Raw genomic sequence first — 26,743 nt, 5'->3', positions numbered from 1 at the left:
AGTTCCTGCGCTGGCTTGCAGCTGCGTTATGTATTGTACCTTACCGCACCACTTCAGAGCGAACTGACAGGCAGACGGGTAGACACTGGCAGTCGCAGTGCACAATCTGTGACTCAGTGCCCAACCCATCCATCCCATTCCTCCGGCCATCCATCCCTCTGGCCATCCATCCCTCCCATCGTGACACCTGAGGAGCAAGCGCACCAAACACCAACACGCACACGCCAGCCATGCCGCAGCCCGCAAACGTAAGTGCCACTCGTAACTGCCAAGGACTCAGAAGGTTTTGTGACGAGCACCTTCCTGAAGAGGCCCCTGGCTTCGCAGTGTTTCTTGTTTCAAGCCAAACCATAGAAGCATGTGGCCGCCGCCCTAACGCCTCCTTTGCGGCTCCCTTTGCGTGAATTCCCCTATTTTGACTTTTGGGTCCTAATAACGGTGAGGTCCGGAGTCTTGCAACGAACGAGAAACTCCGGGGACGGATCCTATGTAACAACCAAGGCTGCTGCCTTGGGCAGCCCCGGTGGCACCGATTCCCCGCCCCTTTCCAATACTTCCATAGTACCAGGGCTACCTTTTTTTTGTCCCTCTATTTTTGCTCTACCAAAGTTTGGGTTCGCCTTGCTCTCGTTACAGACGCAGCCCGGTTTTCTGTCCCTGTTGCAGCGCGCCGTCGTGTCACGCTTTCTAGGTACATATAATGAGACCACGGCTAGGACTCATGTCGGACGTCGACGCCATCACCAATGTCATCATCAAGGCCATGCCGCTTGACCCGCAGTGGGACTACCGCTTCCCACTACGGTATGAGTACCCCGACGACCACTACAAGTACACGCGCATGCTGTTTGAGCTTTTCCTAGACCCTACACATAATGATTGGTGCGTCATGGTGGTCGAGGACGCCCTCGAGCCAGACTGCGAGACCATGATTGTCGCCTTTGGCGTCTGGGACGTGTCGTATGCCAACAAGAGACAGTACGGCCCCGACTACCAGACTCAGGACCGCAAGTCTCGCCCCTCGCAACTCCCTGCCCGCAGAGGGGGCAAACTTGTTGTTCGGGTCACTGACACGCAGAGTAATAGCTGTGACTGAGGTCGAGGAGCAAGGCGGTAGCACCCGCAAGGATGCCAACCACGAGCACTTTGATGCCTTTTGGAAGGGTCAGATCAGAGCGTACAAGACTTATTTTGGCTCCATCGGCCCCGACCAGATCCACCTCCAGATCCTCGCCACGCTACCTGACTATCAGCGCCGAGGCCATGGCACATCGCTGTGTCGTTGGGCCATGGAGCTCGTGCGCAAGGAGGGTCTGCAGGACATGACGGTTATGGCCAGTCCCATGGGCTACGAGTTGTACACGTGGCTGGGCTTTGAGACGATTAGCACTTTTATCATCCAAGTTCCAGGCGAAAACGAGAGGCTGACGCTAGTAGCCATGATGTACAGGCCGGGTGTATAATACGCGCCAAGGGACTGAAGCCAAGGAAAGCTTAGGTCTGGTTTCTGCCCAGCCGTTGTTCTGTCACATGCGAAATGGTAACCTCTGTGTAGAAATATTTGAGAAATGAAGCAAATGCATCTATGCTTAATGGACGCTGGGCTGGCAGAGTCCGAAAGCAGGGCGGTCAAGGGGTTTATCTGTATTATCTCAACAAAGAGGGTCGGGGGGGTTTCGCACACTCACGACGTGGCAGACGACTTGCATCTTTTTCTAACTCGGCCAAATAAATACGTTGCGTTACCACGCAAGTGCGCTGGGAATAGTTGTTGGCGTACATCATGCACTGCATTTTATCGACCTTTCTCGGTAAGTCATGGAGACGGAAACAAATGCTGTTGAAAATCGAGTTTGGGGATTGGCAACCATAAATCGCTCACCCGATTCCACGGCAGGGCGAACCGCGTCTCCCCCGCCAAGTAAATCGGGATTATAGAAGGCCCAAAAGAACACGATCCGTCAGAAACCTCCGCCTCGATTCTGCCTTGCGCAGTTGGTGGCATTTCCAGATCGGGACGCAATCTCACCGTACTTCTCCTCGCGGCACCGTCTAGAACCGACCAAGAAGCTGACAGGGCCTAGATTTCCCAAACTCGGCACCGCAACCGCAGAATCTATTCGCTTTTGATAAGCGCGATAATCAAACCGCCTCTAAACATGTCTCCCGCGCCCAGAGATCTAGGCACACGAATCGAATTAAGCCCCGGATCAGTTGATTCAAGTGTCGCATTCGTCGCGTCATATATCAGAGGGCGCTACTTCGCCAACGCAGTCAAGCTCGTGCTACAAAAAGCATAAGTACGCGCCGGTGGATGTGTGAGAAACTAATTTGATGTGGTTTGACGTAGTGAGATGGTTGATCATAGCAAAGCCAACTAGTCAAAGTAGGCTGGCAGGTGACACCACCCCTTGAACACCGCTTACACATTACTCTGCTGCGTATGCACTATTATCGTGACCATGGCAGCCAGCATTATGAAGGCAAAGCAAACCAAAGCGCAATCGTGCGGTTGCGAATCAGTCGAGGAGGAGCCGCCCGATGAGAACTGGGAGCTCGTGGGATTCGATGAGTACGCGAGCTTGAGTCCAATTCCCGTTGCAGCAGGCAGCAATGCGTTGTTTAGAGAGTAAGCCCTGATTTCATCTCACCATGAACGTCTCTGTTTGTGCATTTATTCTTGATTGATTTTCCCATTTTCATTCCTGGTTCTCAATCTGCCCTGTATTTCATCCCCTTTCAACTCACAGCGTCGAGCTAAAAATAACGGAATTCTACAGACACGACGCGAACTGGAACACGCTGGCGCTACTGTACGAGAAGCCCGGTCTTGTGAGCGTGCCGCACAAGGTGCTTCCGCCATCGCCGTCAGCCGTCGCCCGGTCGTATCAGACCAACTTTGACGCCCACGCTGTCGTGGCTTCCTTTGTCTTCGTCGCCGTCGACAAGCCATCTCGCCCGCCCCTGTTCCACGCCACGCCCAGTATGCAGCACTGGCTGGCGCTGAGCATGCGGCATGAGCGGTGGTGGTCATGAACCAGTTCTATATTGGTGGCAGACGAGGTCAGTTGCCCTTTCTTGGTGATGTTGTCAGTAATAATTGTAGTTTGCTGAATCGGTTTGGCATGGCGTCCGGCTGCTATCAAGAGCCGTGTTACGAAGCCAGTTTGCTGTTGAGTGAGACGCTTTGTGAGACGTTGGAGCTACGGATGGAAATGGGATGTTATGTCTTGCCTTTGCTCTACGGATACAACACGAACGACCACGGTCATTCCTTATTCGCATTTCATAGTAGGATTCCAAAAGGCGGATTCAACTTTCGGGCAGAGTCTTGACTATAAAAAAGTTGGAAATCATGTCGTTCAAATACTTGCAATTATTCCCGAAGCCCAAAAGCTCAAGTCTAGTGTCCAATCATTGTAGTTTATAATTGATCCCATGAGCCTATCAGATGCATTTAGTTATTTTACTCTGCAAGCTCCAAAGCCCTCTTCAGGGAATTTCGCAGACAGCCTGATGGAGATTCTGTTAATTGGTGGAGTTCCAGTTTGTTCGCCGTAATTAACAAAGTCCCAAACGCGTTGTTAAATAGTTGAAAGAATGAAACTGCTGTGCCGATAAGTACATACAATCGGAAACACGCTAGGTTCGTGCTCGAAGTAGACTTATCTGGCCACCTAGGTAATCACCTATGATATTGCAGAGTTTCGAGAGATGCGTTGTCCAACACTCATCGACGGCCCCACTTTGGCCTTCTCCAAATCCCCTCTGACTTTTAAGTTTGGCACCCAGCACGTCAGCCAAGAGTTCGGTGAGCAGACTGCAACCTCAAGTCTATCTTCTTCCGCCCAGGCATTGCTGCAGAGAGTTGCCAGTTCACCGACCGACCTCAATTACGTTACCCCCCTCATCAGCTTCTAGGTTTTGCTGCACGGGAAGCTCAGGCGAGGCGCATTTCGCTTGAAACATTGTTCTGTGCGAGGCCGCTAACAAGCCGTTTATTAATTACGCCGCAAAGGAGGGGGGTAATCTTTTTGTACTTGTGCTGCTGGCTCCCGCAGGCGCCGCGCATAAACGAAAAAACGCCATGCTCGGGACGTAATGGCGAATAAAACGTCTGGCATCTTTTCAATAGTCTGCTCCCAGGCTGGAAAGGCAAAAAAGCTCTTTCCCGGTTCCAGAGGCGGGGCGCAGATGGGGGGGTGCATCTGGAATTGTGGTGAATGCCAAGTCCTGTGGGCTTCAATTGGCTGGCCTTGGCAGAGTGGCGTTGGGGCTGAATGGTTTAAATTGGTCCCTGTGGCACGTTTTTGGCTCGAGACGCCAAACGGCAATTGGGTTGACGAAGAGGAGGGCACTGCTTTTTTTCTTGGGCCGAGATATTGAAACGGGCGCGATTGATTGGCTTGGCGTGTCTGCATGTCTGCACAGCACGGGAATGCAGAGCGCCACATGTTCACCAGTCGCTCGCTTCTCCAGCTGGCGACAGCAGCCTCCTTGTCCGTAAACAGACACGAGTGCGAGTACGCCGCAGTGGATGGGGGCGCCACTTTCTACGATCAATCGGCCTGGTCAGGGGGCGAAAAACTCTTGGCCCTTCCCCCGCAAGGCGAGCTCATTCGGGAAGTCAACCCACTTCGCTTGCTTTGAGCTTTCAGTGGTTCCCCTGAACGTGGGACCGCCGCCCAGCTTTAGCCAAGACGGCCCCGGTGCCGTGCGTGCCTCTGCCACTGCCGCTGCCAAGGAGCGATCACGTCGATTGTCAAATGTCAGTGAGTAGTATGAAATTAGGAGATCCCCAGAGAAATTCTTTGCAAAACACGCTGTCAAGAGCAAAGAAAAATACCGCAGTCATGCTACGTTACCGGGCTCAGACCTCGGCAGGCAGGCCATGACAGTTCAGGTCTGATGGAGATTGTACTGTGACAGGCGAGGGCAAGGGGCTGCGGTTGTGCTGGGCCAACCAGAAGGCGATAGCCAGTTGTTGTGCATCGGGATCCAAGCAGCGCCTTGTGTTTTGTACAATGCTATAGAAGCTGCTGGGCATCTAGACCAGGTCAGACCCCGTCCGAGTTTATGTCTCCAAAAGCTAAACCTGGCTGCCACTGCCGAATCTCGAACCAGAGAAGGGAAGCAGAGCGGGTGGAGGGGCCCCAGGGAGTGTGGATTGACAACCAGACAGACGGTTGGAAGAGGCGGGTCGCATTTCAGCGGAGCTCCCGTAGCTACCCATCAGAGCCTAGTCCCCAATTTGCTGGGAGGAGCTTGTTGTGCCAGTTGTGGAGGATCCCGTTCAAGGGGCTGAGGCGCGCGACATGGATGCCACAGGGCGTAAACTGGGAGTGTCACCCGTTGAGAGCAAAAAAGCGAGCTAGGGAAACAGGTTAAATTGATTAGCGAGATGGAAGAGGGTGACAAACGGACATTTATAAATGATGCCGGGTGCCGTTCGTCTGCTCGCGTCTATGGACTCCCGCTCCTCACATTTCTTCCATATCGATTGACGCTTTGCCTTGAAACCCGAAGAAAAGGATAGAGTCCAACCCTCACCACCAACCAGTCATAAACAAAAGTCGACATGTTCGTCAAGGCTACCGTCCTGGCCTCGCTGGCCGTCGCCGTCCTGGCCGAAGACCTCCCCTTTCCGGCCCACGTCCTTTACAACCGCGACATCGCGGCGCGCCAGACGGACGACTCCAGCCTCGCCACTGCCTGCCTCACAGATCTGGCGTCCCTCTTCACCTCGGCACCGACCCCGCCGCCCGACCTCGCCAGCTACATCGAGGCCCACCCCATCACCAACCCCTGTTCCTACTCCATCGATGGGTCCGTTGGGGGTGAATTCTCGAGCTACTTGACCAAAGCCTACTCGTGGTACTACTCCATCTCGGACGACCTATACAGCATCATCTCAGAGTGCCCCGGCGCTAGCAGCGCCGTTCAGAACGAGCCCTTCTGCACTGACGGCACCCTTGCCAACGGCGGAGGTTCTCCTGCTACTTCGACAGGCGGAGGTGGCGTGGCCTCGGGCACCGACACTGGCTTCGCTAGCCCCACCGGAGGCTCGGCCGCAGGCACTGGCACCGGAGGTGGCTCTGCTACTAGCACTGGATCGGGAGGTGGCGCTGCTGCTGGCACTGGATCGGGCGGTGGCGCTGCTGCTGGCACTGGATCCGGAGCCGGCTCTGCTGCTGGCACCGGCTCCGGCAGCGGCAGCTCTAACACGAAGCCAACTTCCACCAACGGCGGCCCGCGCGAGACTGGCCTTGCCGGCGCCGTTGTGCTTGCGGCTGGCTTCCTCGGCGTTGTTGCTGCGCTCTAGATAAGACGGGATGTGCCTACCTGCCCTGATGGGTAGTGTCGCTTTTGGCAATTTCAGATGGAGAAAATCGAGCGGGAGGATGCGTTGACACTGGACAGGCTTGTGTATAAACCCTGTGCGTGTTGGTGTGTGATTCTTTTTGGGCAGAAGCAGATCGGACCGGGTCGTGGTTTAATCTTAATAATTTGCATCTTCATCCCTGGATATATATGCCCCCTAGCAAAACAAGAAAAAGAACAAAATATAACTACCAAGGTGTTGCGCTTGGAAGTACCGCCATGCTTGCCGCCGTGCACTTCTCTCTGAGTGCAGCCGTTGCTTCGACGCTTGTCGAGTTGACACAGGGGAGACCAATACCGCTATGGATGCCGTCGCAGATGATGACTGGTGAGCCTCCGCATGGACTCGTGACATTGAAGTTCCGGAACTGGATGTTTTGACAAATCGCATTTGGGCTGCAAGTCAGGCGTGCCACGGCTCTGCCGTACTTGCCAGAAGTGTAGCCCGAAAAGTTGTCGAACAAGACATTGGTGATGTTGACCTGCGATGGGTAGGCGGCACAAGCTGTCGTGTTAATCTGCTCGGTGTAAGTCAAACCAGCCCACACTGATTGTATTAAGGATAGTATCGGGAATAGGCTTACGTTGAAGTAGCAAGAGTCCAGGAATGCCGAGTACTCGTTGTTCCCGTTCCAGAAGTTCTTGAAGGTGACATTGTCAATGAAGCCGTAACCCACGTTTGGCCCAGCCCACGACTTGAGACGAGCGCCGTGCTGTCCGTTGAGTAACCACACGTTCTCGACATGAACGTCGCGGATGAAGCTCTTCTCGCCCGAGTATTGGCCAATCGAGCCCATTGACTGGCCGTGTGTGCCGTTGCAGTACATGGTGTTGACGTACAGGTCCGTTGCGTTGGACTTGGGCGAAAAGCAGTCATCTCCGATATTTACCCAGGCCCGCTCTACCGTGACACGCTCGACATTGAGCGAGTCGAAGAAGTCTGTGTTCTTGGGCAGAGCGGCCGCGTTGTTGGACTGCGCGGTGCAGGCGACGTCCTTCAGGGAGATGTCCTTGGCTATCAGATATGAGACAAATCAGCAACAGGGCCGACTGAGCGCGCCGATAGGAGCCCGAGCCTTGCGCACTAACACGTTACAAAGAAGGTTGTCCAGCAAGGCGAGTCCTTGAGATGTATTCCTTCGATGCTGAGGCCGGTTGCGTTCTCAGCATAGAACAAGACGGGGCGCAGATAGGCATTAGTTGGGTCGAGAATCTCGAGCCCAGAGAACTCGTTCCACCACCTCTGGCCGTTGCCGTTCAAGACGCCCTCTCCGAAGAGCTTGATATTGCTGCCTCCCCATTTCCAGAACATGATGCTGTTCTGGAACGAGTGCCGGAAGGCATTTGCCTGCCAGTAGGGCGTGTCGTTGGTGAACCTTATTTCGCCATCAAGCTGGATGTGAATGTCGTCGAGGAAGGTAAGGTCTAACGGCTTGCCAATGATAAACGTTTTGCCTTGTGGCAGCTTCAGCGTGCCGCCGCGGTTGGCGCTGTGGAGGCCTCGCAAGAAGTCATCCGCGACGTCGTCCGTGTCAGTGGCTGATGCCCGTATGTTGACAATCCGCCGGCCCGTATTCTGCTTCAGCTTGTACGGGTGCTTCCTCCTGAACTCGGACAGAGAGCGTGGAATCCCGGCAGGTAGGTCGAGGCTAGCTAATGCTCCGCTTGCCGCCGCAAGAAACGACAGTAGGAGCGGTTTCATGGTTACTTAGGCTGGCTAACGATGGAGCGCGATGGTCTGAGCTCGCGATGTTAAGACAGTAAGCCAGCGGGGGCGGCGGCTGGGCACGCTTTTATCAGAATACCCATCCTATCCATATATCCCGTATCCCGTAGACCCGGCAGAAGACGATTAACCAGCAGCCGCACCCACGTTCCGGGTTTCCCAGATACTTGATGTTGGATGCTAGATGCTAGATGCTAGATGCGGGATGCTACCCGGCACGGGGCATGCTGGAAGCAGTTGATCCACCTATCGGGCAATATGGCGAGGCTGCTGCATTTGGCAGCAAGCCCCAGAGGAGCCATGAGACTGGAAAGACAATGCTCATCTCGTTGCAACGCTGGAGAGCAGCGGGCTTGGTATATTCGCAATGTACCGGCTTCTTGGCATCTTGCATGGTGTCCATTTGGATGATTGATGGAAAGTTGCGAATCCGGTAAGGTGGGGGGGGGGAAGGGACGCGTCGTCCACAACCGTCCCGCGCGTTGCTGCACCGCTAATGCGTCCCCCACAGCTTACATGTTTAGGTAGCCCCGCGCGGGCGTTGCGGGGAAGCCGCCGCTACAGACGCTCTGTCAGGGGGGCGGGCATATTTGGCGTTAACCAGGGCACCGGGCTATTTCCAGTGCTGCAACAAAATGAACAGTTCCATTTCCAGTAAACCGATGGAGGTCACAATGGCATTTATTCATTTCTCTTAGTCTCCACTACACTAGTACATCCTCTGCCTAGGGCAGGCTATGTTCTGGGATACTACGGTATGTATTCGTACAAACAAGGAGCTGGTCAGGACGATGGGAATCGACATTGCTCAGCGGACGCCGATAATTACTCCATGAGGAACTGTGCGTGATCCGACCGAAATGACGGCCCCAGGATGGATATCTTACAACGAGAATAGGTTGCAAATATTTTTTTTGCAAACATATCCTCTGGTTTTGTGAATTCGGTTCAAATACCCAGGCCAACCACTTAGGCGGGCAGGCCGCGCTTCTCACACTCGGTGTAGAGAATAAGCATACGCCACAGCTTCTTCACGAGATCCTCGGCATCCTCGTCAAGGGCCTCTCCAAGCGTTAGGACAAGCTCGGATGGCTTCAGGTGCTTGCGTAGATGCTCCTCCACGACATCAACCAGGAACTGCTCCTGGATGCCAAGATACTCAACGACTTTCTTTTCAATAAAGGGTCGTAGTTTCTCGCGGATAATCGAGTCTTCCAGATAGTCCCATTTGACATCCCACTGCCAGAGTTCGTCTCGGTCTGCGGGCACCTCCTGGGCCAGAGCCTTGACGGCGTTGTGGATATCCTCCTCCGACATAGCTTTGGTGTTGGTGATAGGCTCGAATTTGATGGGCACGAGCTGGCGCTTGGTGGTGTGTTCGTGCTCCTCGTCGTCCAGAAGTCCCTCAACCTCAGCAACGGTTCGTCGGACGGGTGCCGAGCGCTGCTGCGCCTTTTGGGCCGCTGCGCCAAAAGAGATGGTGAGCCGCTGGGGTGCGGCGACAGGAGCTTCGGGTCGACGCTCCATTTCTTCTGCTTGACGCTCAAGGAATGAATCTGCTAGACCACGAGCTTGCTCCATTTCTGCCTCAGCCCTGCGGCGCTCGTCTTCCCCAGCACGGCGATCCATATCGTCTGCTGCAGCCTCGTCCGCTCGAAACTGAGCTCTTGTCCGAGCCCAATAAGCGCGATCCCGGTAGTAGGGATGGGTCTTTCTCGCCGACTCGCGCTCATCGTCCCAGTTCTTCTCACGCTCAAGCTGCTCGTCTCGGCGTCGGGCAAACCCATCAATCTCGGCTCGCTCGCGCTCAGTCTCCCGCTCGAGGGCCGCAGTTCGTTGACGCTCACGATTTGTCCATTTTCGTTCGGCCTCGAGGTAAAGCTTCTCCTCCTCCGCCTTTTTCTTGTCGAGCTCTCTGCGATACAGCTCTTCGTCGCTTGTATCGGTGTCGTCTGAGTCTTCCCATTTGGTAGTCCCGAATCCATTCGTAGTTCCACCGTTGACAAAATCTATGCCCTTGACCTGTCCTCTGGGACCAGAAGGCGCATTGTGCACACCGCGTGGGCCGAGAGGGACCATGTTAGAGTTTGCCGAGGCCGTTGTTGGCAAGTCGTAACCCGAGGTACGAGGGGCACCATTTCGTTGGCGTTCTTGCTCCTCAAATTCCTCCTCTCTTCTGAGACGCTCCATATCGCGTCGATTGCTTCTATCACGGAAAGCCGCAATCTCTGAGGCAACGGTCTCTCGCATCTCGGCTGGGATGTCGGCCAGCTCATCCTCTTGTGCTAGGGGAATATTAATGACCTCGACGTTTTCGCCAAGTCCATTCGCTCCGTCGCTCATAACGGCGTCTCCATCTGCATCCTGTCCATTGCGGGTTGGAGGGTAAAAGAGGGTGCGAACGTGCTGCTTCAAGGCGGCCTTGGCCTCGGCCACTTTGGCTTCCAGGTTGTTATCGTCACCCTGGTTGCGTTTCCAGTCGTCAAGGTACATGACCGTGTTCTCGTCGGCTACAACCTGAAGCTTAACCTTGGCCATATCCGCAAACGAGCCGTCGTCATCCTGGGGCGGGTTCTCGACCGGGGTTTGCTTCGCCACGGGTACCTCGATATCTTTGAGCGCCTCCAAGGCACAAGCGAGCGATTCGGCATCGTCGTATTGCACAAATCCGTAGAGCTCACCCTTCGAGGCTTCACAATGAGAGAGTGCCGAATCCCACTTCCGCACTCTGCCCACGGTACCTAGCAATCGTTGGATGCCCTGCTCGCCACCAACACCAGCCGGGATTTTGTGAATGAATATGGTCCGAAGTCTCTCTTCAGACGTAGGTGGGATTAGAGACTGCATGCTCTCTCTCATCTGGTTACGCGACTGTTCGAATCCACGCTCTCCCATTCCGTGCCGGTTGCCGCCAGCTGACGTGTGTCCGTCTCGACGATCTCCACCCAGGGAAGGTCTGGCTTGGGGGGCAATGTTACCAAGTCGAATTACCGGCGCGTTCACGTTGATGTTGGGAAAGCTCGGTGGGAGTTGAAATGCCATCGGCACGCTTGGCCTATTAGCCTGCTGTTGGGCAACACCCGGAGGTGGTGCCATGCCTGGGGCGGAAGACATGCCTGGGGCGGAAGACATGCCTGGGGCGGAAGACATGCCTGGGGGAGGGCCTGGAGGGGTGAGCTTGGTTAGCAGGTGAGGGAGGGGTGAGGGGAATTTGACTTGGCCGTCACATACCTAGGCCAGGCGGAGGCGGCATTCCTGGTGGTGCATTCGCACCTGGAAATATCGCTCCATAGCTGGGTGGCGCTCCGTAAGGAGGGGCTGGAGGGGGTACCGGAAGGTCAGTAATGCGATGGGGTGGAACTGGAGAGAGGATGAAGACTCCATCTAGAGTCAGTAAGTGAGAAAGCCGAGGTGACATACCTCCGTAAGGATTATATGCCATCGCGACGTTAATGCGGCGCGACGGCGATCCTTGCGAAGTTCCGAATTCTTCAATATTTTGCCCAATCACTTCTTTTGGTCAAAGTGTTGATGGGAGGACAGGGAAACCAGGTTTGACAGCGACGCTGTAAATGTTCTCGCCGAGTGTGTGGTGAGGGAAATTGTTCTGCGTCGCGAAATGTGGTGAGGAAGTGCAGGTTATGTGCGGGGAGATTGCAGAAAGGAAGGGCGGGTGGTTTTGTACTTTCGGCTCGGAATAGTTCGAGGTCGGTTGTTGCGTTGTTCTGCGATTCGCGTACCTGCCTGCCGAGTAAAAGAAAGTTCGAAGTGTAACGGGCACGCGTCTTGGCCTGTGGCACGGGCCACTGGAGCCGCACTCGAGAAGCTGCCAAAAAAGAGCAGCAAGTGCCACAATCAAGCCACACCAATGGCTGAGCTTGCCCAAGCATTTGCTCACTGCGCTAACTTGAATTGGCCTTAGCCTTACTTTGAACACTCGGCTTGGAAAATCGCAACAGGGCCAAGTTTATCATTACGGGTCTCTGGGCTGGGGAAGCAAGTTCGATTTCGATGGGTGTTTTGTCCGCCGGGACCTCGACGATTACCATCCGCGGCCAATTGAGTACGCATTTTCCCCCACCGAATCACGCATTATAAGCCATTAAGACCTCTTGTTTCTAACCTAATGTCCCTCGCCTTTTCGACAGAATCATGGAGGCCCGCCAAGCGATACAAAGCCTATGCCGCGCCGGCGCGCGGCCGTCGTTCCTTCTCGCAGCCTGCCACCACCACCAGCCCGCAACGGCGATAGCCTCCGTCGTCCAGCAGCATCGCCACCTGAGCGCGACCAGCAGCCGGGGCAAGCCCCAAGACACAAAACCGCCCATGTCCGCCATGGACCGACTCCGAATGTCACTGAAAGCGCGAAAGCTAGGCAACGTCCAGGCGCCCATCAACGACAGCTTTGCCCGCTTAACACGGCCTCCACCTCCACCGCCGCCGGCCCTAGAGCGATTTAAGGAAGCCGTCGTGCCCCCGGGCTTCGACGCCAAGGCGTACGTGCCTCCCGAGAACGACCCGCTGGCGATGGTGGACGCGGTGATGCGGGCCAAGGACGCGGGCATGATGGAGTTCAAGACCAGCGACTTTCTGAAGAAGTACAATATGGAGAAGGGTGACATCAACGTGCGCCTCAAGCCGTCGACGGGCCGGTCGGTGCCCGTGATGGGCCCGATCGACGCGTCGCGCGCGCTCCGCCTGCTGAACCGCATCTGTCTTCAGAACAGCGTGAGGAGGGACTCGGCCAAGCAGAAGTTCCATGAGCGCCCTGGCCTCAAGCGGAAGAGGCTCAGGAGAGAGCGGAAGCGGACCCGCTTCATTGAGGGCTTCAGGGCCGTCTGCACCCGCGTCGCGGAGCTGCGGAGGCAAGGGTGGTAGAAAATGGGCTGGGAGATGGGCGTTATGTTTCGACCGCTACAATTAGAGAGGCCGAAAAGGACGGCCCTGCTGTATACTGTACCAAAACCAAAAAGACGCATTACAAACAAGTCATTTGTACTGCATACCTGTATCGGAAGAATGCACATAGACTATTCATTTGCTATGGATAGCAAAGACATGTTCCTCCTGTCATTGCAAATTACATTTCTGTTCATTTTCTTGATTGAGATCACGTGTGTCAGCTACTCGGCGGCCCAGCGGGCTATATACTGGTTAGAGATAAACTGTTGCTACAACGCCACTTTTCTTTTGCATGCGATCTTATATCATGTCATCATCGTCCCACACCGCCCTGCTCGGCGTCCCAACCGGGCTGGTCTTGATCTTTGGCCTGCTCATAAACACCTCATCGTAGTCTTGACCCCCGCTGATCAGTTCCTCCGTCAGGACGAGCGTCGTGTTCTCCTCCTCGTTCACGGCCGGGAAGTAGCTGTTCCGGCCGCCGCCTCCTAGGCCGGGCAAGACCTGCTTAGATTTGCGAAGCGAACGTCGTCTCTCTAACTGGGCCTTCTGCCGCGCCGCCTCGAACCCCGCCATGCTGCGCCGTGTGCGCGAGACCAGGTCCTCGTAGCCGTCTGTCTCGTCTTCGTCGTGGCCATTCTCGTTGCCGTGGCTAGGCTGCGTGGCAGGCTGTGGGGTGGCCGGCGCCTCCGCGAGTGCACGCTCGATGGGAAGCCGATCAATCTCGGGCTCTTCGTCTGCTTCTTCGTCCTCCTCAGCCACCCTAAGAGTGGCGTGCGAGGTACGGCGCGCCATAGACAGGCGTGTACGCTCGGCAAGAGATAGCGTGTGGCGCGGCTTCTTAATAGGAGAGGGCGACGCAGCATTCACAGAAGCTAGAATCAGGTTCGCCAGCTGCTGCGTCGGGGACACGGCGCGCTCGGGCGAGGAATCACGCTCGGGGGAGGATCCACGTTCGGGCGACGCCGAGATGGGCGGGGTCCGCGGCGGCATAGCAAAACGAGTGGGCGATGCCCGCGGCGGCGGTGGGCTTGGCCGTCTTTCCGGACTCCTCGTCGGAGACCCGTTGGCCGGCCGCCTGCTGGAAAGCATAGAATGCTTGGCTTGAATGGTTGCCGATCTTCGCAGCCGGGGGGATGGTGGTGGTGGTTGCTCGGTGTTTGACAATGAGCGCCCGTGGCTAATCTTCTGGCTTCTCCGCAGGAACGTTTCCCGTATAATGTCTGTTTCACTGGAAGGTTCCTGAAAAAGAGGAGCGCGGTATGCGGCCAAAGGTTCGTCGTCGAGATCGCTAAGCTCGGAGATGGCCTCTGGCTCAGAGTATTGTGTCTCCAGACGGCTATCTGGTCGTGGAACCCTCTTCTCACTCGGTCGCTGGAAGAAGGACGGGACTTGGCTAATATTGGGGCTTATTCTCGCCAGTTCGGCCTCAAGCCCCTTGACGAGTTCGTCGTACTCGCCGTGAAGCTCGTGCGGTTTGTTACGTGGCAGTTTTCTTGGACTCAGCCGACCAAGGTGAAGATTCTCGTGCTCCCTGAACCCCAGATCAATACCCCTTTGCTTTGGCTGCGTACTTGCCTCTCTGGCCGGCGGCTCCGTGCCGGTCTTTCCGAACATCGTTTGGCGAAAGGTTTGCCATTTTGCCAATCGTTCTTTCTGGCTCTTTACTCTGTCCTCGAGCTGTTGCACAAGACCGGTCGACTTGTTTTCAAGCTCGGTTAGTCTTCCCGCCTCCACGCGCCGCCATACTCTGTCGAATGGCGTGGAAAGAAGCCCATCCTTCCGTGCATTGCCGTCTCCGTAAAGCAGTGCCTCCATCCAAAGTTCACTGCCTGACCAGTTGTTCCGTACTGTGCGCCACGTCTGCAGTTTCAGATCGTCCGAGATATCCGTCTCGTGCTTCTCATTTGCCAACAAGGTCTCAGCTTGCTCCCTTCTGCAGGATAGCAACTTCTCTTTCAACGCCAGAAGGTTTGAGAAATCGCTATACCAGGCTCGCGCCGCGTTCTTGCCGTCGAGAGTCTGCCGTAGTGACGCTTTGTGGGCTAGAATGAGGGCGACGAGCTCAGTGCGTTCGCTAGAATAGCCGCGGTTTTCAAGTGCGAGGGACTGGGCCAGGGCGGGGTGCTGGTGTTGCGGCTGGTTGAGCTGCTGTTCAGCGACCAGTTTCTTCAGCACGGCCGACGAGAAGACGGCCAGGACCTCCTCCAGCCTCTCGCCCTTACACTCGTCGAGCATCGTCTTCCGGACGACGGCATCACGGCCTAGAACGCCATTCTTCTTGGCCTGTTCGAGGCACCGTAGGAGGGCGGCGCGCAGATTCAGAGACTGAACCTGGTCGAGAGGCGGGAAGAAGGGCTGTAGCTTGTTTCTCGCTTCGTCGGGATCCCATAGCGTGAACAGGAAGTAGAGCGCCCACTCGATGCATTGGATGCGCTTCTTTTGCCCCTGGGCCACATCCTTTGTGCTGAAGGTCAAAGCGCTGATACCGGGCCAGTCTGGGTGCAGATCGAGGTCGAGCAGTCGTAGGTTCGTCAGGAACAAGGACACGTTAGACAAGGCGGTCGGATTAGCGGCGGTGGTCTGTGGGGCGAAAGTCGCAGAGCTTGCGCTGTTTGATGGGAGAGGCCGTGATGATCCGGGGCCTAGTGTGCTAGTGTTTGGCGGCAGGCGAGAAGATCTTGTGCGGGCTAAAGACGAGGTTGCGTGGAGGTTTGCCATTTCGGCGGCATCATCGGGGAGGTTGTTGCAGGGAAGACGGGACTGGAGAGGATTGCTGGCGCCAGTTATCTGAGGAGGGCAGAGGGCCAATTGGCACTGCTGCTGCGCGCCAGACCTTCGCCAGTCCAGCCAGTAGAAGCTGACGCGGCAGGTGTTTCGTGAATCGGCCACAAGCGTGTAGCCTTGGGTTTTTGGTGCAGCAACTCGAAGCGCAGGTGCTCGACGAGAATTGGAGTAAACAACCAGAATCAGAACAGCCTGCTGGTTAGTGGGGCGGCAACAGCCGAGTGGGGGGAAGGTTTTGACTAGCAAGGGTTAGGGTTGATCGGAATAGAAATATAACTTTTTTTTTTTTTTTTTTAAAAAAAAAAAAAAAAAAGAGACAAAGATTCAGGACTCTATAAGTAGCTATATTCACACAGAAGAGCTTCAACCCAAGTACCATACTAGCTGCCAATAAAGGCGTGTCGTAACTCGCGAAGCATCTCTCCGCTATACACGTCCTAAATTCCGGTAGCACCGAGACACAGAATATCGTGCGGGCGAACCTTGGGAAGATATAGAGGGAGACGGCTTGGAGTATGTTGTTCATAATAGATTTTGCGGCAGTTATGACGTGGTAGCAGACCAGTACTCTGTCACAACATCAAACACCACGCGGGTCAGTCAATTCGCAAAACGGCTAGATGCCTCTAGGCTTTCAGAAGGCTGACGGCTTAAAACCGGGGACTCACTCATACAGTTGAGATAGCCGTTGCCTTGTTCTCCATAGTTCCCAAAACTCCCGCAACAACTCCCTAGACTTGTAGGAACTTGAATCAAGAGGCCGGCGCCAACTCCAGGATTGAAGGATGATCTGATAGTAACCACTCGCCCCAATCCAGTGTCAATGCCAAACGCGTGCATCAGACATGGCTCTATTTCTGTTAGGGCTATGCCGACGATAGAATATTCCCTTTTTTCGAGTGAAAACCGATGGTACAGTCAACGTATCAAACAAAGAAAAACACTTGTTTTGGTCGGATAGGGGAGAGGCAATAATAAAGTGGAGCTAACGCGAGACGAAGGATCGAGGTCACCTTGGTAGGTTAGTATTGCCTGCAAGAGAGAGAGGTCAGATGCAAATGAGCTCTTGGGACCTTATTACGTTTAAAGGGTAGGCAGCTAATTAATGATGGGTGTTTTTGTTAACCAGAAACTAGGCTAAGCTATTGCCATTTGTTAGCCGCAAATTGCTCTGTTCAAATTCTTTGCTTTTAGCACGTCAAAGACATGGATTGAAATGGGGGTTAAAAATATCCCTTCATCTCTGATAGAGCCTAGAAAAGTTCCGGGTTGTGTTGTCTGAAGTGGTTCCTTTCATGTGATTGCATGTTTTGAGAAATTGCTTTTTTTTGTTTGAGATAAACCCTATTAATCTTTCGAGTTATATGTTTATATTTTCGATGAGTAGGTAGTATGCAATCGTTTTTCTTTTTCTCTTTTTTCACGAGAGCCGCAATACTTGAGAGCTTTTCTCGCGGCCCGAATCTTACTCTCACTCTCACCTTCGGGGCTAGGGGTTGTCATCGGGACTGGTGGACCGAGGCCTGAAGGTCATAATGTCATGGAAAAAGGACCGGCCTTCATTCGAGCGCCGATATATTGCAGTCTAGCGCCTTTCAGACTCAAATTCAAGCGATTGGGGCCATGTTTGAGACAAGACAACTGAGACGTCTGACGTCTGGAGGCGCGTGATGTCAAGTCTATCCATGTTCCCCAAACTCGGAAACCAGACGATCTAGACGCAAATATCTCCTGGTTTATTTGCTACGGTCATGCATCAATCGTTTCCCCGCTATGACAAAGGCTCATTGATGCTTCTGTTTGGTTTGTTACACGTGATGCTTTCGTATTTAGTGAGTACGGGTTGCTTCGTATCCACCGCTGCAACCTTGAAGGCTACCGGAGCTGTGGAGTCTCAGGTACCAGGCTAGCTGCATTGGACGGCGCCCCCACCCGACTCCACCCCTGAATGGGTTTTCCTCTGCCAGTCAGACGTCGGTCCATTTTGCCCAGCCATCCTCCTGAGCAAGATGTTGGAATGCAAAATGCCTGGCCAGTGCACGTTCTCTTCTCTCCAAGTCTCGACGCAACCGTGTATATGAGTTATCCACCTACGAAATGGGCCAAGCCACTGGCTCCCTGTTTCGGTCTCCAGGGCTCTTCCCACTTGGGCGAGCGCGAAGCAAGCACAAGCAAGTCTCTCGTGAGCAGTTGGCGCTTGGCGGCGGCCAGGCAATTTAACAGGCGTCGGCGTGAGCTTGGCAGGGCCTTGGCGCACGCCATCCAAGCTTCCAAGAGCCCAGGCGCCCAGAACGATACTCCCAAGACGGACAAGAGGGCCTTTTGCGGCGTCTTGGAGCATGGCAGTGCTGCATTGGCATTGTGCCAACCCGCCACGGCCGCCCCCTTTCCATGTTCAAGTGCTGGTCGTTCTTGCCGCGTGAAAATCCGAAACTCTCTCCCTTTCCAAGTTTCCCTCGCGGAACCGACAGTCGTTTTCTACGTCAATCGCCAATTCCCAGTTTGTTCCTTCTTCTCAATTGCACGGCCAAATCACTCGTTTGCATGGCCTTTTGAACTGCAGTTTTTTTTTTTTTTAAATCGTTTTTATTTTTACTCTTTCGTCCCTCGTCTCTGTTTGCTTTGCCGGCACCTGTAGCCATCCCGCCCGGCCCCGCTAACCACATCCGCAATGCGGTCTTTCGCACTCGTGTCCGCGCTCGCGGCTGTTTCAGCCGTGCAGGCCGGCCCGACCAAGCGCGCCTCCATCACGTCTGTCACAACCAAGGGCAACGCCTTCTTCGTTGGCGATGACAGGTTCTACATCCGCGGCGTCGACTACCAACCCGGTGGATCGGCCGCCAATGTCGACCCGCTCGCCGACAAGAAAATCTGCGAGCCCGACATCGAGAAGTTCAAGAAGCTCGGAGTCAACGTGGTGCGCGTCTACTCGACCGATAACTCTCTGGACCACACCGACTGCATGAACGCACTGTCAGATGCCGGCATTTATGTCGTTCTCGATGCCAACAACCCGCTCTATTCCATCAACCGCGAGAACCCGGGCCCCTCGTACAATGCTGCGTACTTGCAGAGCGTGTTTGCTACCATTGACGCCTTCATCAAGTTTGACAACACGCTTGGTTTCTTTTCCGGCAACGAGGTTATCCACGACAACAAGAGCACCACTCTTGCTGCCCGCTATGTCAAGGCCACTACCCGTGACATGAGACAGTACATCCGCGCCCGCGGCTACCGCCACGCCCTCGTAGGGTACTCTGCTGCCGATGTCACCGATAACCGCATGCAGACCGCAGCGTACTTCAACTGCGGAACCGACGATGAACGCAGCGACTTCTTTGCCTTTGTTAGTTAAAACCTAGCCTCCGTTCCTCTTTTCCACCACTGCTATAATACTGACTCTTTCTGCTTGCTGGGTGTTTAGAACGACTACTCCTGGTGCAGCAGCGACTTTGTGACCTCGGGCTGGGACAAGAAGGTCCAGTCCTTCAGTGGGTATGGTCTTCCCATCTTCCTCTCCGAGTATGGCTGCAACGCAAACGTACGTGACTTTGGCGAGGTCAACGCGCTCATGAGCGACAAGATGACGTCTGTCTACTCGGGTGGTCTGCTCTACGAGTACACGTACGAGGAGAACAAGTACGGAATTGTCAACATCACCACCGGCCGCGCCAACCTTGCGGGCCCCCGTGTTGAGCTCGACGAGTTTGCAGCCTTCGCCAAGGCCCTCAAGAACAACCCAGCCCCGACCGGAACTGGTGGCTACAACCCGAGCGCCACCAGCCAGCCGTGCCCCACCAAGGACACCAACTGGATCGTTGAGACCACGCTTCTACCTGCCCTTCCCGATGGAGCCAAGAAGGTATGCAACATTGTCTGTTCCAGTGACAATCTCAAGTTTGCTAACCGGGCTCCCCTCGACAGTTCCTGACCGAAGGTGCGGGCAAGGGCCCCGGCCTCAAGGGCGCAGGCTCGCAAAATGCCGGTGGCAGCTCAACGACCGATGCCGCCCCCGGCTCCGGCACCTCGGGCGTGACCGCCGGCGCCGCTGCTGGTACGAGCAGCAAGGCTGCCGGTGTATCGCTCATGGCGCCACTCGACAAGGCGCCATTCATCATCTCGGGCATCGTGGCCTTCTTCACCCTCGCCGGCGCCTTCGCTCTGTAGATAATGGTCTAGCTGGTCTTTTTTTGGATACCCATGAAAAAAGCTGATTTCGAGGCTCCCCGTATATATTGGACAAAGCGGTAGTGGTCGTAGCGAAATAAACGGTGGTGTATTCTGTTTTTACCTTTCTTTGCATCTCAAATGTGAAGGGCAGCATGGCAGGGGCTTGCGTCTGTTTTCTTACGACCCTTTACACTACCTATCCTTCTTAATACACGGTATCTAGAATTTCTTGTTACTTAGCGTCATGCGGCAGTACGGAGTAGTCGATAGTTAATGTTTATGGTCCATTTTTTCTACGCATGGGTTTCGGATAGCGTTAGTACCGCGTAAAAAGCAACTGTTGCTTAAGCCGCACGCATGTTTCGTTTTTTTTTTACGTGCCCAGATGTCACCAATCGCTTCAGTCTAGTGACTCAACGAGGCTATCAACTCTACCTTAGTAAAGAACTCAAACTCGGTAAATAATGGAGAAGCGGTAAATAACTTAGGCTCGTCAAGATCCGATTACGAGAGCGAGTACACGTTTCTTAGTAGTAGCAACTAGCCAGGAGTAGTCGTTTCTGAGAGAGTCTATGTATGCATTATTTCGTCTACTCAAGGAGGCTCTGCTCAAGGAGGGACTTCCACAGTCAGATTTATCACAGATGATAAACAGTGAAATGGCTTATACCTATCACCTCGCACACACTAAAAGTGAACATAGTCATCTAAGAGAGTCTATATACTCAAAACATCAAACCTGTGAATACCCAACTAACACAGTCTTCGCTTTGGCACTATGAACTTGCCTCGGTAGTGCAATGCTCAATCGTACTTTTTTGTCCCTTTTTTCGCGGGAACTCAACTGTGCCTAAATTCTCACGCATTCATTCCTAATCAAATCAAACAAGAAAAATCCTTTCCCACCTCGCCCTCTCCACATCAACCACCGCCTCCCCAAACATGGCCCCATGCACATACGCGTCCCCAACAACTCTGCATCCGTCCCCCCTGCCCGCCTCCAAAACCATGGGAGTCGGACAACCGTACAGCAACCACACCGTCTGCCCTTGCCGGATCTCTTCCGTGGCACTCCCAATGTACCCCGTGTCCGTCGCAAACAGCCGCTTGTAGTTGGCATAGTACTGCGCGAACGTGTCGAACTGGCGCGCGCCGCCTTCTATGCCCCGGATATGTTCGCGCTTGCGCGCCTGGTACTGCAGCAGCCCTTTTGCGGCGGCCAATAAACTCGAGGATCCTCCCCCCACGGAGGCGGCGGCGGGGTGGCCGATTGCCGCTAGGTGCTGCCGGAGGTCTGATTGCGTGGGGAAGATGCCGCTGCCCGTCGGGTCGTCGGCGCGTGCGAGTTGGTCTAAAGTAGAGAAGAGTCCCGAGGAAAAGACTCTGTCGAGTTCGCTGGCGGGGTTTTTCATGGCGGCACGCAGCGCGGATACGGGAGCGCCGAGTTGCGAGAGGAGAGTCTGGAAGATGTTGGAGACGAGCCAGGAGCGGAAGAAGACGTGGCCGAGGTCCGGGTGGGCGGGCGTGTTGGACACGTCGCTGTCGGTGAGGAGCGTGCGCCAGAAGATTTCGGCGGTGCCTTGGCTGGGGTTCGTGTGCGGGTACGGGGACGGGAGGCTGAGGAGCAGGTCAAAGGTGGCCGAGAAGCGGTGGTGGATGGACATGTCGGACCAAGAGTCTCCCAGGCGCGTGATGGTGCCGAGCCTGGTGGCTGAGACGTAGAGCTTGTTGGGGTCATTGTCGGAGAGAAGGGGCTCGAGTTCGCGGAGCTTGTGTGCGGGGAGGATTTGGGCCATCTTGCGGCTGGCCGAACTGTCGAAATTTCGAGACTGTCGGAAGCTGGGACCGAGGAGGGGAAGGTTCATGCGGTAGGGAGAGAAATCCGGCATCCATGTCGGGAGGTGCTTTATTCGCGCGGGCAAGGGCCACCAAGGGTAGCCTGCCTCGCCGCCGAGGGTGATGACATGCAGAGTCTTGGTCTCTTGGATCATGGCGCGACCGAGGCGCAGGAAAATGTCGGCATCGGGTGTGGATTTGTCTCTGTCTGGCAGAAAGCCGGGGTGGGTCTTGTAGTCGAGGTCGGCCAGGCTGTGCAAGATGCCGTAGTGCGAGTAGAGCTTGTCTCGCCGCTGCGTGGACGAGAAGCCGTAGGTGCTCAAGATGAGCTTGAGCAAGAGGCTCGCGGGTCCTTTTTCTTCCAGCCCGAGTCCGGCCACGCAATCTATCCCCTCTAGGAGACCAGAAGAACCAAACACGTTTCCTCGGTACCACGAGCTGACGAGCTCGAGCGACGTCGTAAAGGTAAAGCCGGCGGCCATGAAGAGGAACGATGGGTTGTTTGGGTAGAATTGGAGGAAGCTGATAATAGTGTGCGTTAGGCAGATAAAGATGGCAAAGTTCGCAATCACGTCCCATTCGATGGATATGTCGCCGCACAAGACGCGGATGCGCGTGGAGAGGGCCACTTCTTGGACCATCCAAGCGCGCCCAAACCACCGTCTACTGAACAGATCAGCGAGAGAGGTCCAGTTCTGCTCCGTCAGTGGCGTGACGCCGAACTGGGAGAATGCCGTGGTATCGACGGCGAAGATGGGCGTCTGGTAATAGCCGGCAATGGTTTTCTCGAGCACGTGTTTGGCTGCGGCTCTCACTGCCCCGGCGTCTCTGGTCAGGAGCACGGCAGCTTCGGCAGTGTGGCGGCTTTTCTTCCCGAGCCAGATAATCGTCTCGTCGGCTCGGCTGTACACCAGGTCCATGATGCCGAACTGCTGCCCAATTTCCGTGTTATTCTCCTGGTTGATGCAGATGGCGTCGGCCCAAAAGTACGTGCCTGGCGGGAAGAGTTGGCGGAGGTGGCTCAGAGCATCGTAGAGGTTTGGTCGAACTTCAAAGCGACGGCTGTTGATCCACACTGACTTTCTTTCCACCGGCGTGTACTCCTGCAGGGCGCCCATGTTTGGCGGTCCCCAAGCGTAGGAAAGAGCAACATATTTTGGGCAGTTCAGACCTATAGAGTGTGTTTCTAGGACTAGTTCTAGGCGCAGGTTGTGGGTTGCTGGGGTGCCCGGTAGGGGGTCGACAAATCGCAGGAGACGAAGCCTATCGGTGCCGATAGTATCGTAGTATTGAAAACCGGGCACGTTTTCTAGAGGCGACTGAACCTTCTGGACAAGCCCGGCAGCAACGTCGGTCGTGAGCCTAACGGCCGAGCCTGCGACAAGCTTCATCGCTGAAAGGACAAGAATAACGGGATTGAAATCCATTGCTAGTTAATATGTATCGCCGCGTTAGTGGCCTAGCCTTACGAGTCTTACGGGTCGCGGGTCAGTCGTCTCGTGGTGGAATCGGCGCGTCGTCGACTCTCGTGAGCTGAAAATCGCGCAAAGGTAAGACAAGGCTTTTGGTCAATTAGTTCCCGGTGAGCAAGTCATCGACATAATTCGCGCCTTTTTATGCGGCTACAATGAGAGTACATGGCCACGTGACTACAGGCTTAGCTTAACTGTTCGATTACCTTGGCGATTCCTCTAAGAGTCCTTGGCGATTCCTCAAACAGTCTTAGGCGCATTGACGCCGAAAGGCCAAACTTCTCTCCATCCGATGTTCCCTAAGGGCCGTTCAGGACAAGGTACGGACTAGTCTGCTTCTCTGGACGATGCATCTTCCGTCGCCTGTTCAGAGCTTTGCACCGACTGAGTAGCAGACCCCCTGAATTTTCGACGCATCCGGACAGAGCACACCCTCAACTTTCCCCAAGCATAGTGAACCCCAGCTCCAACCGCCTTCACGGCGCGAACCGGATGGTGACATACCCAAAACACCGCCCAAAGCAGTAAATAGAAAACCAGCATCTTCACGTTCTCCTCACCACCTCCTTCTTCCTCCTCCTCTGCCTCCTCCTCCGCCTCCTCCTCTGCCTCCTCCTCCGCCTCCTCCTCTCGCTTCTTCCTCACCACCTCCCTCCAGAACCACGTCACACTTCCCATTTCCCAGTTCAGCACCCACACTAACGGCATAACCCCCATAACTAACCAAAACACCAAAACACCCACATTCATAAACCCCGTACTCTGAAACTTCACAAGCCCACACAGCTCCCCCACACCTTCCGGTTTCTCATCCCGATACCCATTCTCCCCCTCATGTACCCTATCCTCCCCACTCCCAATACTCCACGCATCAAACTGGATTCTCGCTAGGGACGTCGCAAATAATCGCTCCGCCTCAACAACCCAGTGCCTGTCACCTAGCGGCACAGAGGTTTACTGTGCGATCATGTCCTGCGCGACAAGCGCCGTGCCGAGGCGCTTGGCGAGGGAGTGGTAGATGTCGGAGGACTCGAGGGCCCATTTCATGAGGAAGTATTGCGGGGGTGGGAGGACATCTTGTGTGGAAAGAGGGTGTCGGAATCAGTCATGGAATGGCAGGGTCCCGAAGGGGGGCATAGCTCGTGGCGGTCGAGGCAGGCGAGGACGCGGTACTTGGCGTCGTTTTTGTAGTAGATGGGGGTGGGGTCACCGTCGTAGTAGAAAGTTTTGTCGGCGAGGAAGATGGGGTCGGCGCTGGGTTTGAGGTAGAGTATGTGCAGGGGGGAGATGAACATGATGGTGAGGATGGTGTTGGGCGGGGGGGTCAGAGCGGGGATGGGGGTCCAATTGCTGATGTTGGCGTACCAGGATGTGGATTGGATGCTAGAAGGGTGCGTTAGCTTTGGGGGGGGGGGGGGGGGGTAAGGAGTTTGAAGCCTGTCAAGGTGGAAATTGTGCAGGATGGAAGGACTGACCTGACGTCGTAGCTGGGTACTAGCCAGTTGAAGGGATCACCAATGCTACGGAAGGTGTAGCCTCTGTCCCCTGTCTCTCCGTAGTAGTAGGTGAAGGCTGCGATTCCGTTGGCGGTGTCGTTACGCACGTACTGGCCCTCGGTGCTCAAGGGGGTGCACGTTGCAGAGCGACGAAACTTGTAATCGTAGGGGTCGTTGATCCCGATCGAGTTGGCATCAACGAGACCGGTATCGAATGTTACCACCGGGGACCCGTGAGCGCATATGTCGTCTTTTGGAAAGGGGCACTGGTGATGGTATGTAGTATTAAACTTGATCTCGGTGTTGTAGAAGAAGCCACAACGCATGGGGAGGAGAGTCGTAGGGGTGGTTGAATTGTAGCAGTGTTTTGCGTACTCCCCAGACCTGGCCTCTTTGGCACGGTCGAACACATCCGCACGAGTGGCCGCCTCCTCGCCTGCTCCGTCGCTGTCAAAACGGTATAGACCGCACTTGTCGGACGCCCAAATAGCGTTACTATTCGTAGCAATCAAGGCAGAGAGAACTCCGGCGAACGCTCGGGCAACAAAGGACCCCAAAATAACTAACCCAACCAGGGCTAAGGTGAGCTTGTGACGATTTCTCCCATCGTATGCATATGCTACTGTTTTGTTGAATAACTCGCGTCCTCCGTTGAACTGGTTAAGAACAGTGGACGCGCTGTGTGGCGTCTCGTCCCGCGTGTCAGTCCTTTTATTGGCCCGAGGGGGACCTTGGGCTCCAGAGGCGCTCCCGTTGTAACCAGGTTGGGGGGTTGCGAGTAAGGCTTGATTCATCCCAGTCCTGGCACGTCCGTCCCATCTCTCCAAAAACCGCAATCCGTGGACGAGCGGGAATTTCAAGAGCCGGAGCGTGTAAGGCCCTACCAAGCCAAGCCAGACCGCGGCGAGGGCTTTCACCACGGATGCATCCCAATCGCTTAACAAGTACTGATCCCCTAAGCAAGTGCGTGGTCTCAGCGGCCTACCTACTTGAGATCCGGGGGGAGGAAGAGGCAAGGATGTAAAATCTCAGAGCACTTACTGCCTGTAGAGTGGTCTGTCCAATGCCCGAGCTTCACGCTCTGCCTTGGGTGCATACTCTGCTCGGCCATGATAGTGGCGTGCTGGAGCTTCAAGTTGTAGTGCTTGTTGTCAAGGCCGAGATGGACCGGATTGCTCTTATACAGAGATCGTGACCGGATAGACGGGATGAATCGTGGCTGGGTTTAGGGGCCATCATGGATGTGACGAGTGTGAAAGCAACCTCGCTTCGCATCATTGGCGTTTTGGGAGGGGGGTGACACAAGCTGCAGTCTCGAAAATAGGGCGAGCGAAATGCATGTGCTGGCATGAAAGAGGAAAAGTCGGTGAGAAATGCTGAGGCTGATCCGCCAATCGTTGGGCCTTCGACGCGATTACCGCATTGCTTCGCCGACAGAGCTCGGTGTCGGTCTCGGGCAGAAATTCGAGAGCCTTGTCGTCGACCAAAGCTCGCTGAACCCATTGCCAGATGGCGCTTTTGGTCCTAGGGTCGCCGAACTTGACCAAGATGCAAAATATCGAGTTCCATGACTGTAACGCAATTGATGGTCAATAAGAAACTGGCTGAACTGAGAAGAGGCTATAGTAATGAAGTGATTGGAAAGGCGAGGCTCCGTTATTGCACACACAGAAAAGTGTCTAAACCCATGGGATATCTCCCGAGCCTACTATTAGTAGGATGCCGGGATGTCCTAGAAGAATACAGCGTTGTGCTTAGTGTCGATACTTGCTGTTAATTTGCATGTCAGTGTCACGAAACTTGACGCAATTGCGCTCGATTCGATCGCGGAGTAGGTAAACTTACATGACGAACGACTCTTTTTAACAACATCACGTTGTTGATCCTGACCGTGCCCGAGGCGTTTACGGTCATCGGCAAGGTGCTTCTGGTAGTCTTGGTCCCCCTGGCTGAACGGTTGATGGAGGTAAGCA

At 54.9% G+C, this 26,743-nt stretch overlaps 10 protein-coding genes across 10 annotated transcripts; 4 read left to right on the top strand and 6 right to left on the bottom strand.

Moving 5' to 3' along the window:
- Nucleotides 1–700: 700 nt before the first annotated feature.
- On the top strand, nt 701–1,463 carry B0T26DRAFT_739299 (uncharacterized protein; the record flags this gene model as incomplete). Its single annotated transcript, XM_060443690.1, has 2 exons — nt 701–1,007; nt 1,087–1,463. 2 exons carry the CDS (start codon nt 701–703, stop codon nt 1,461–1,463), a joined length of 684 nt encoding a protein of 227 aa, XP_060297890.1.
- A 4,241-nt stretch (nt 1,464–5,704) lies between these two features.
- Nucleotides 5,705–6,310, top strand: B0T26DRAFT_597413 (uncharacterized protein; the record flags this gene model as incomplete). The annotated part of the gene is made up of 2 exons (XM_060435647.1): nt 5,705–6,014; nt 6,180–6,310. Coding segments are annotated over 2 exons (441 nt in total), but the record flags the coding sequence as incomplete, so codon positions are not given.
- Nucleotides 6,311–6,569: 259 nt separating this feature from the next.
- Nucleotides 6,570–8,539, bottom strand: B0T26DRAFT_850202 (pectin lyase fold/virulence factor; the record flags this gene model as incomplete). The annotated part of the gene is made up of 3 exons (XM_060447634.1): nt 7,471–8,539; nt 6,966–7,396; nt 6,570–6,902 (listed from the first exon to the last, which is right to left on the bottom strand). Exons 1-3 carry the CDS (start codon nt 8,081–8,083, stop codon nt 6,570–6,572), a joined length of 1,377 nt encoding a protein of 458 aa, XP_060297888.1. The 5' UTR covers nt 8,084–8,539.
- A 227-nt stretch (nt 8,540–8,766) lies between these two features.
- On the bottom strand, nt 8,767–11,224 carry B0T26DRAFT_700807 (uncharacterized protein; the record flags this gene model as incomplete). The annotated part of the gene is made up of 1 exon (XM_060441570.1): nt 8,767–11,224. The coding sequence occupies one exon, from the start codon at nt 11,219–11,221 to the stop codon at nt 9,077–9,079; it is 2,145 nt and encodes a 714-aa protein (XP_060297887.1). The 3' UTR covers nt 8,767–9,076.
- Nucleotides 11,225–11,970: 746 nt separating this feature from the next.
- On the top strand, nt 11,971–13,196 carry B0T26DRAFT_700806 (uncharacterized protein). The gene is made up of 2 exons (XM_060441569.1): nt 11,971–12,170; nt 12,256–13,196. Exon 2 carries the CDS (start codon nt 12,260–12,262, stop codon nt 12,983–12,985), a length of 726 nt encoding a protein of 241 aa, XP_060297886.1. The 5' UTR covers nt 11,971–12,170; nt 12,256–12,259; the 3' UTR covers nt 12,986–13,196.
- B0T26DRAFT_700804 (HAUS augmin-like complex subunit 6 N-terminus-domain-containing protein) lies at nt 13,197–16,039 on the bottom strand. Its single transcript, XM_060441568.1, has one exon. It carries the CDS (start codon nt 15,728–15,730, stop codon nt 13,310–13,312), a length of 2,421 nt encoding a protein of 806 aa, XP_060297885.1. The 5' UTR covers nt 15,731–16,039; the 3' UTR covers nt 13,197–13,309.
- Nucleotides 16,040–18,467: 2,428 nt separating this feature from the next.
- On the top strand, nt 18,468–19,963 carry B0T26DRAFT_749427 (glycoside hydrolase family 72 protein; the record flags this gene model as incomplete). Its single annotated transcript, XM_060445105.1, has 3 exons — nt 18,468–19,142; nt 19,221–19,658; nt 19,721–19,963. The coding sequence occupies 3 exons, from the start codon at nt 18,468–18,470 to the stop codon at nt 19,961–19,963; spliced, it is 1,356 nt and encodes a 451-aa protein (XP_060297884.1).
- A 507-nt stretch (nt 19,964–20,470) lies between these two features.
- B0T26DRAFT_870130 (heterokaryon incompatibility protein-domain-containing protein) lies at nt 20,471–23,193 on the bottom strand (the record flags this gene model as incomplete). The annotated part of the gene is made up of 2 exons (XM_060447904.1): nt 20,471–20,506; nt 21,007–23,193. 2 exons carry the CDS (start codon nt 23,191–23,193, stop codon nt 20,471–20,473), a joined length of 2,223 nt encoding a protein of 740 aa, XP_060297883.1.
- Nucleotides 23,194–23,382: 189 nt separating this feature from the next.
- Nucleotides 23,383–23,876, bottom strand: B0T26DRAFT_700799 (uncharacterized protein). The gene has a single exon (XM_060441567.1). It carries the CDS (start codon nt 23,815–23,817, stop codon nt 23,602–23,604), a length of 216 nt encoding a protein of 71 aa, XP_060297882.1. The 5' UTR covers nt 23,818–23,876; the 3' UTR covers nt 23,383–23,601.
- Nucleotides 23,877–24,170: 294 nt separating this feature from the next.
- On the bottom strand, nt 24,171–26,109 carry B0T26DRAFT_196599 (uncharacterized protein). The gene is made up of 3 exons (XM_060433718.1): nt 25,812–26,109; nt 24,750–25,725; nt 24,171–24,657 (listed from the first exon to the last, which is right to left on the bottom strand). Exons 1-3 carry the CDS (start codon nt 25,879–25,881, stop codon nt 24,318–24,320), a joined length of 1,386 nt encoding a protein of 461 aa, XP_060297881.1. The 5' UTR covers nt 25,882–26,109; the 3' UTR covers nt 24,171–24,317.
- Nucleotides 26,110–26,743: the final 634 nt, after the last annotated feature.

Source organism: Lasiosphaeria miniovina, assembly GCF_030549165.1.
Source record: "Lasiosphaeria miniovina strain SMH2392-1A chromosome Unknown B0T26scaffold_3, whole genome shotgun sequence".
Taxonomy (NCBI): domain Eukaryota; kingdom Fungi; phylum Ascomycota; class Sordariomycetes; order Sordariales; family Lasiosphaeriaceae; genus Lasiosphaeria; species Lasiosphaeria miniovina.
This window is presented reverse-complemented; position numbering and strand designations above follow the sequence as displayed.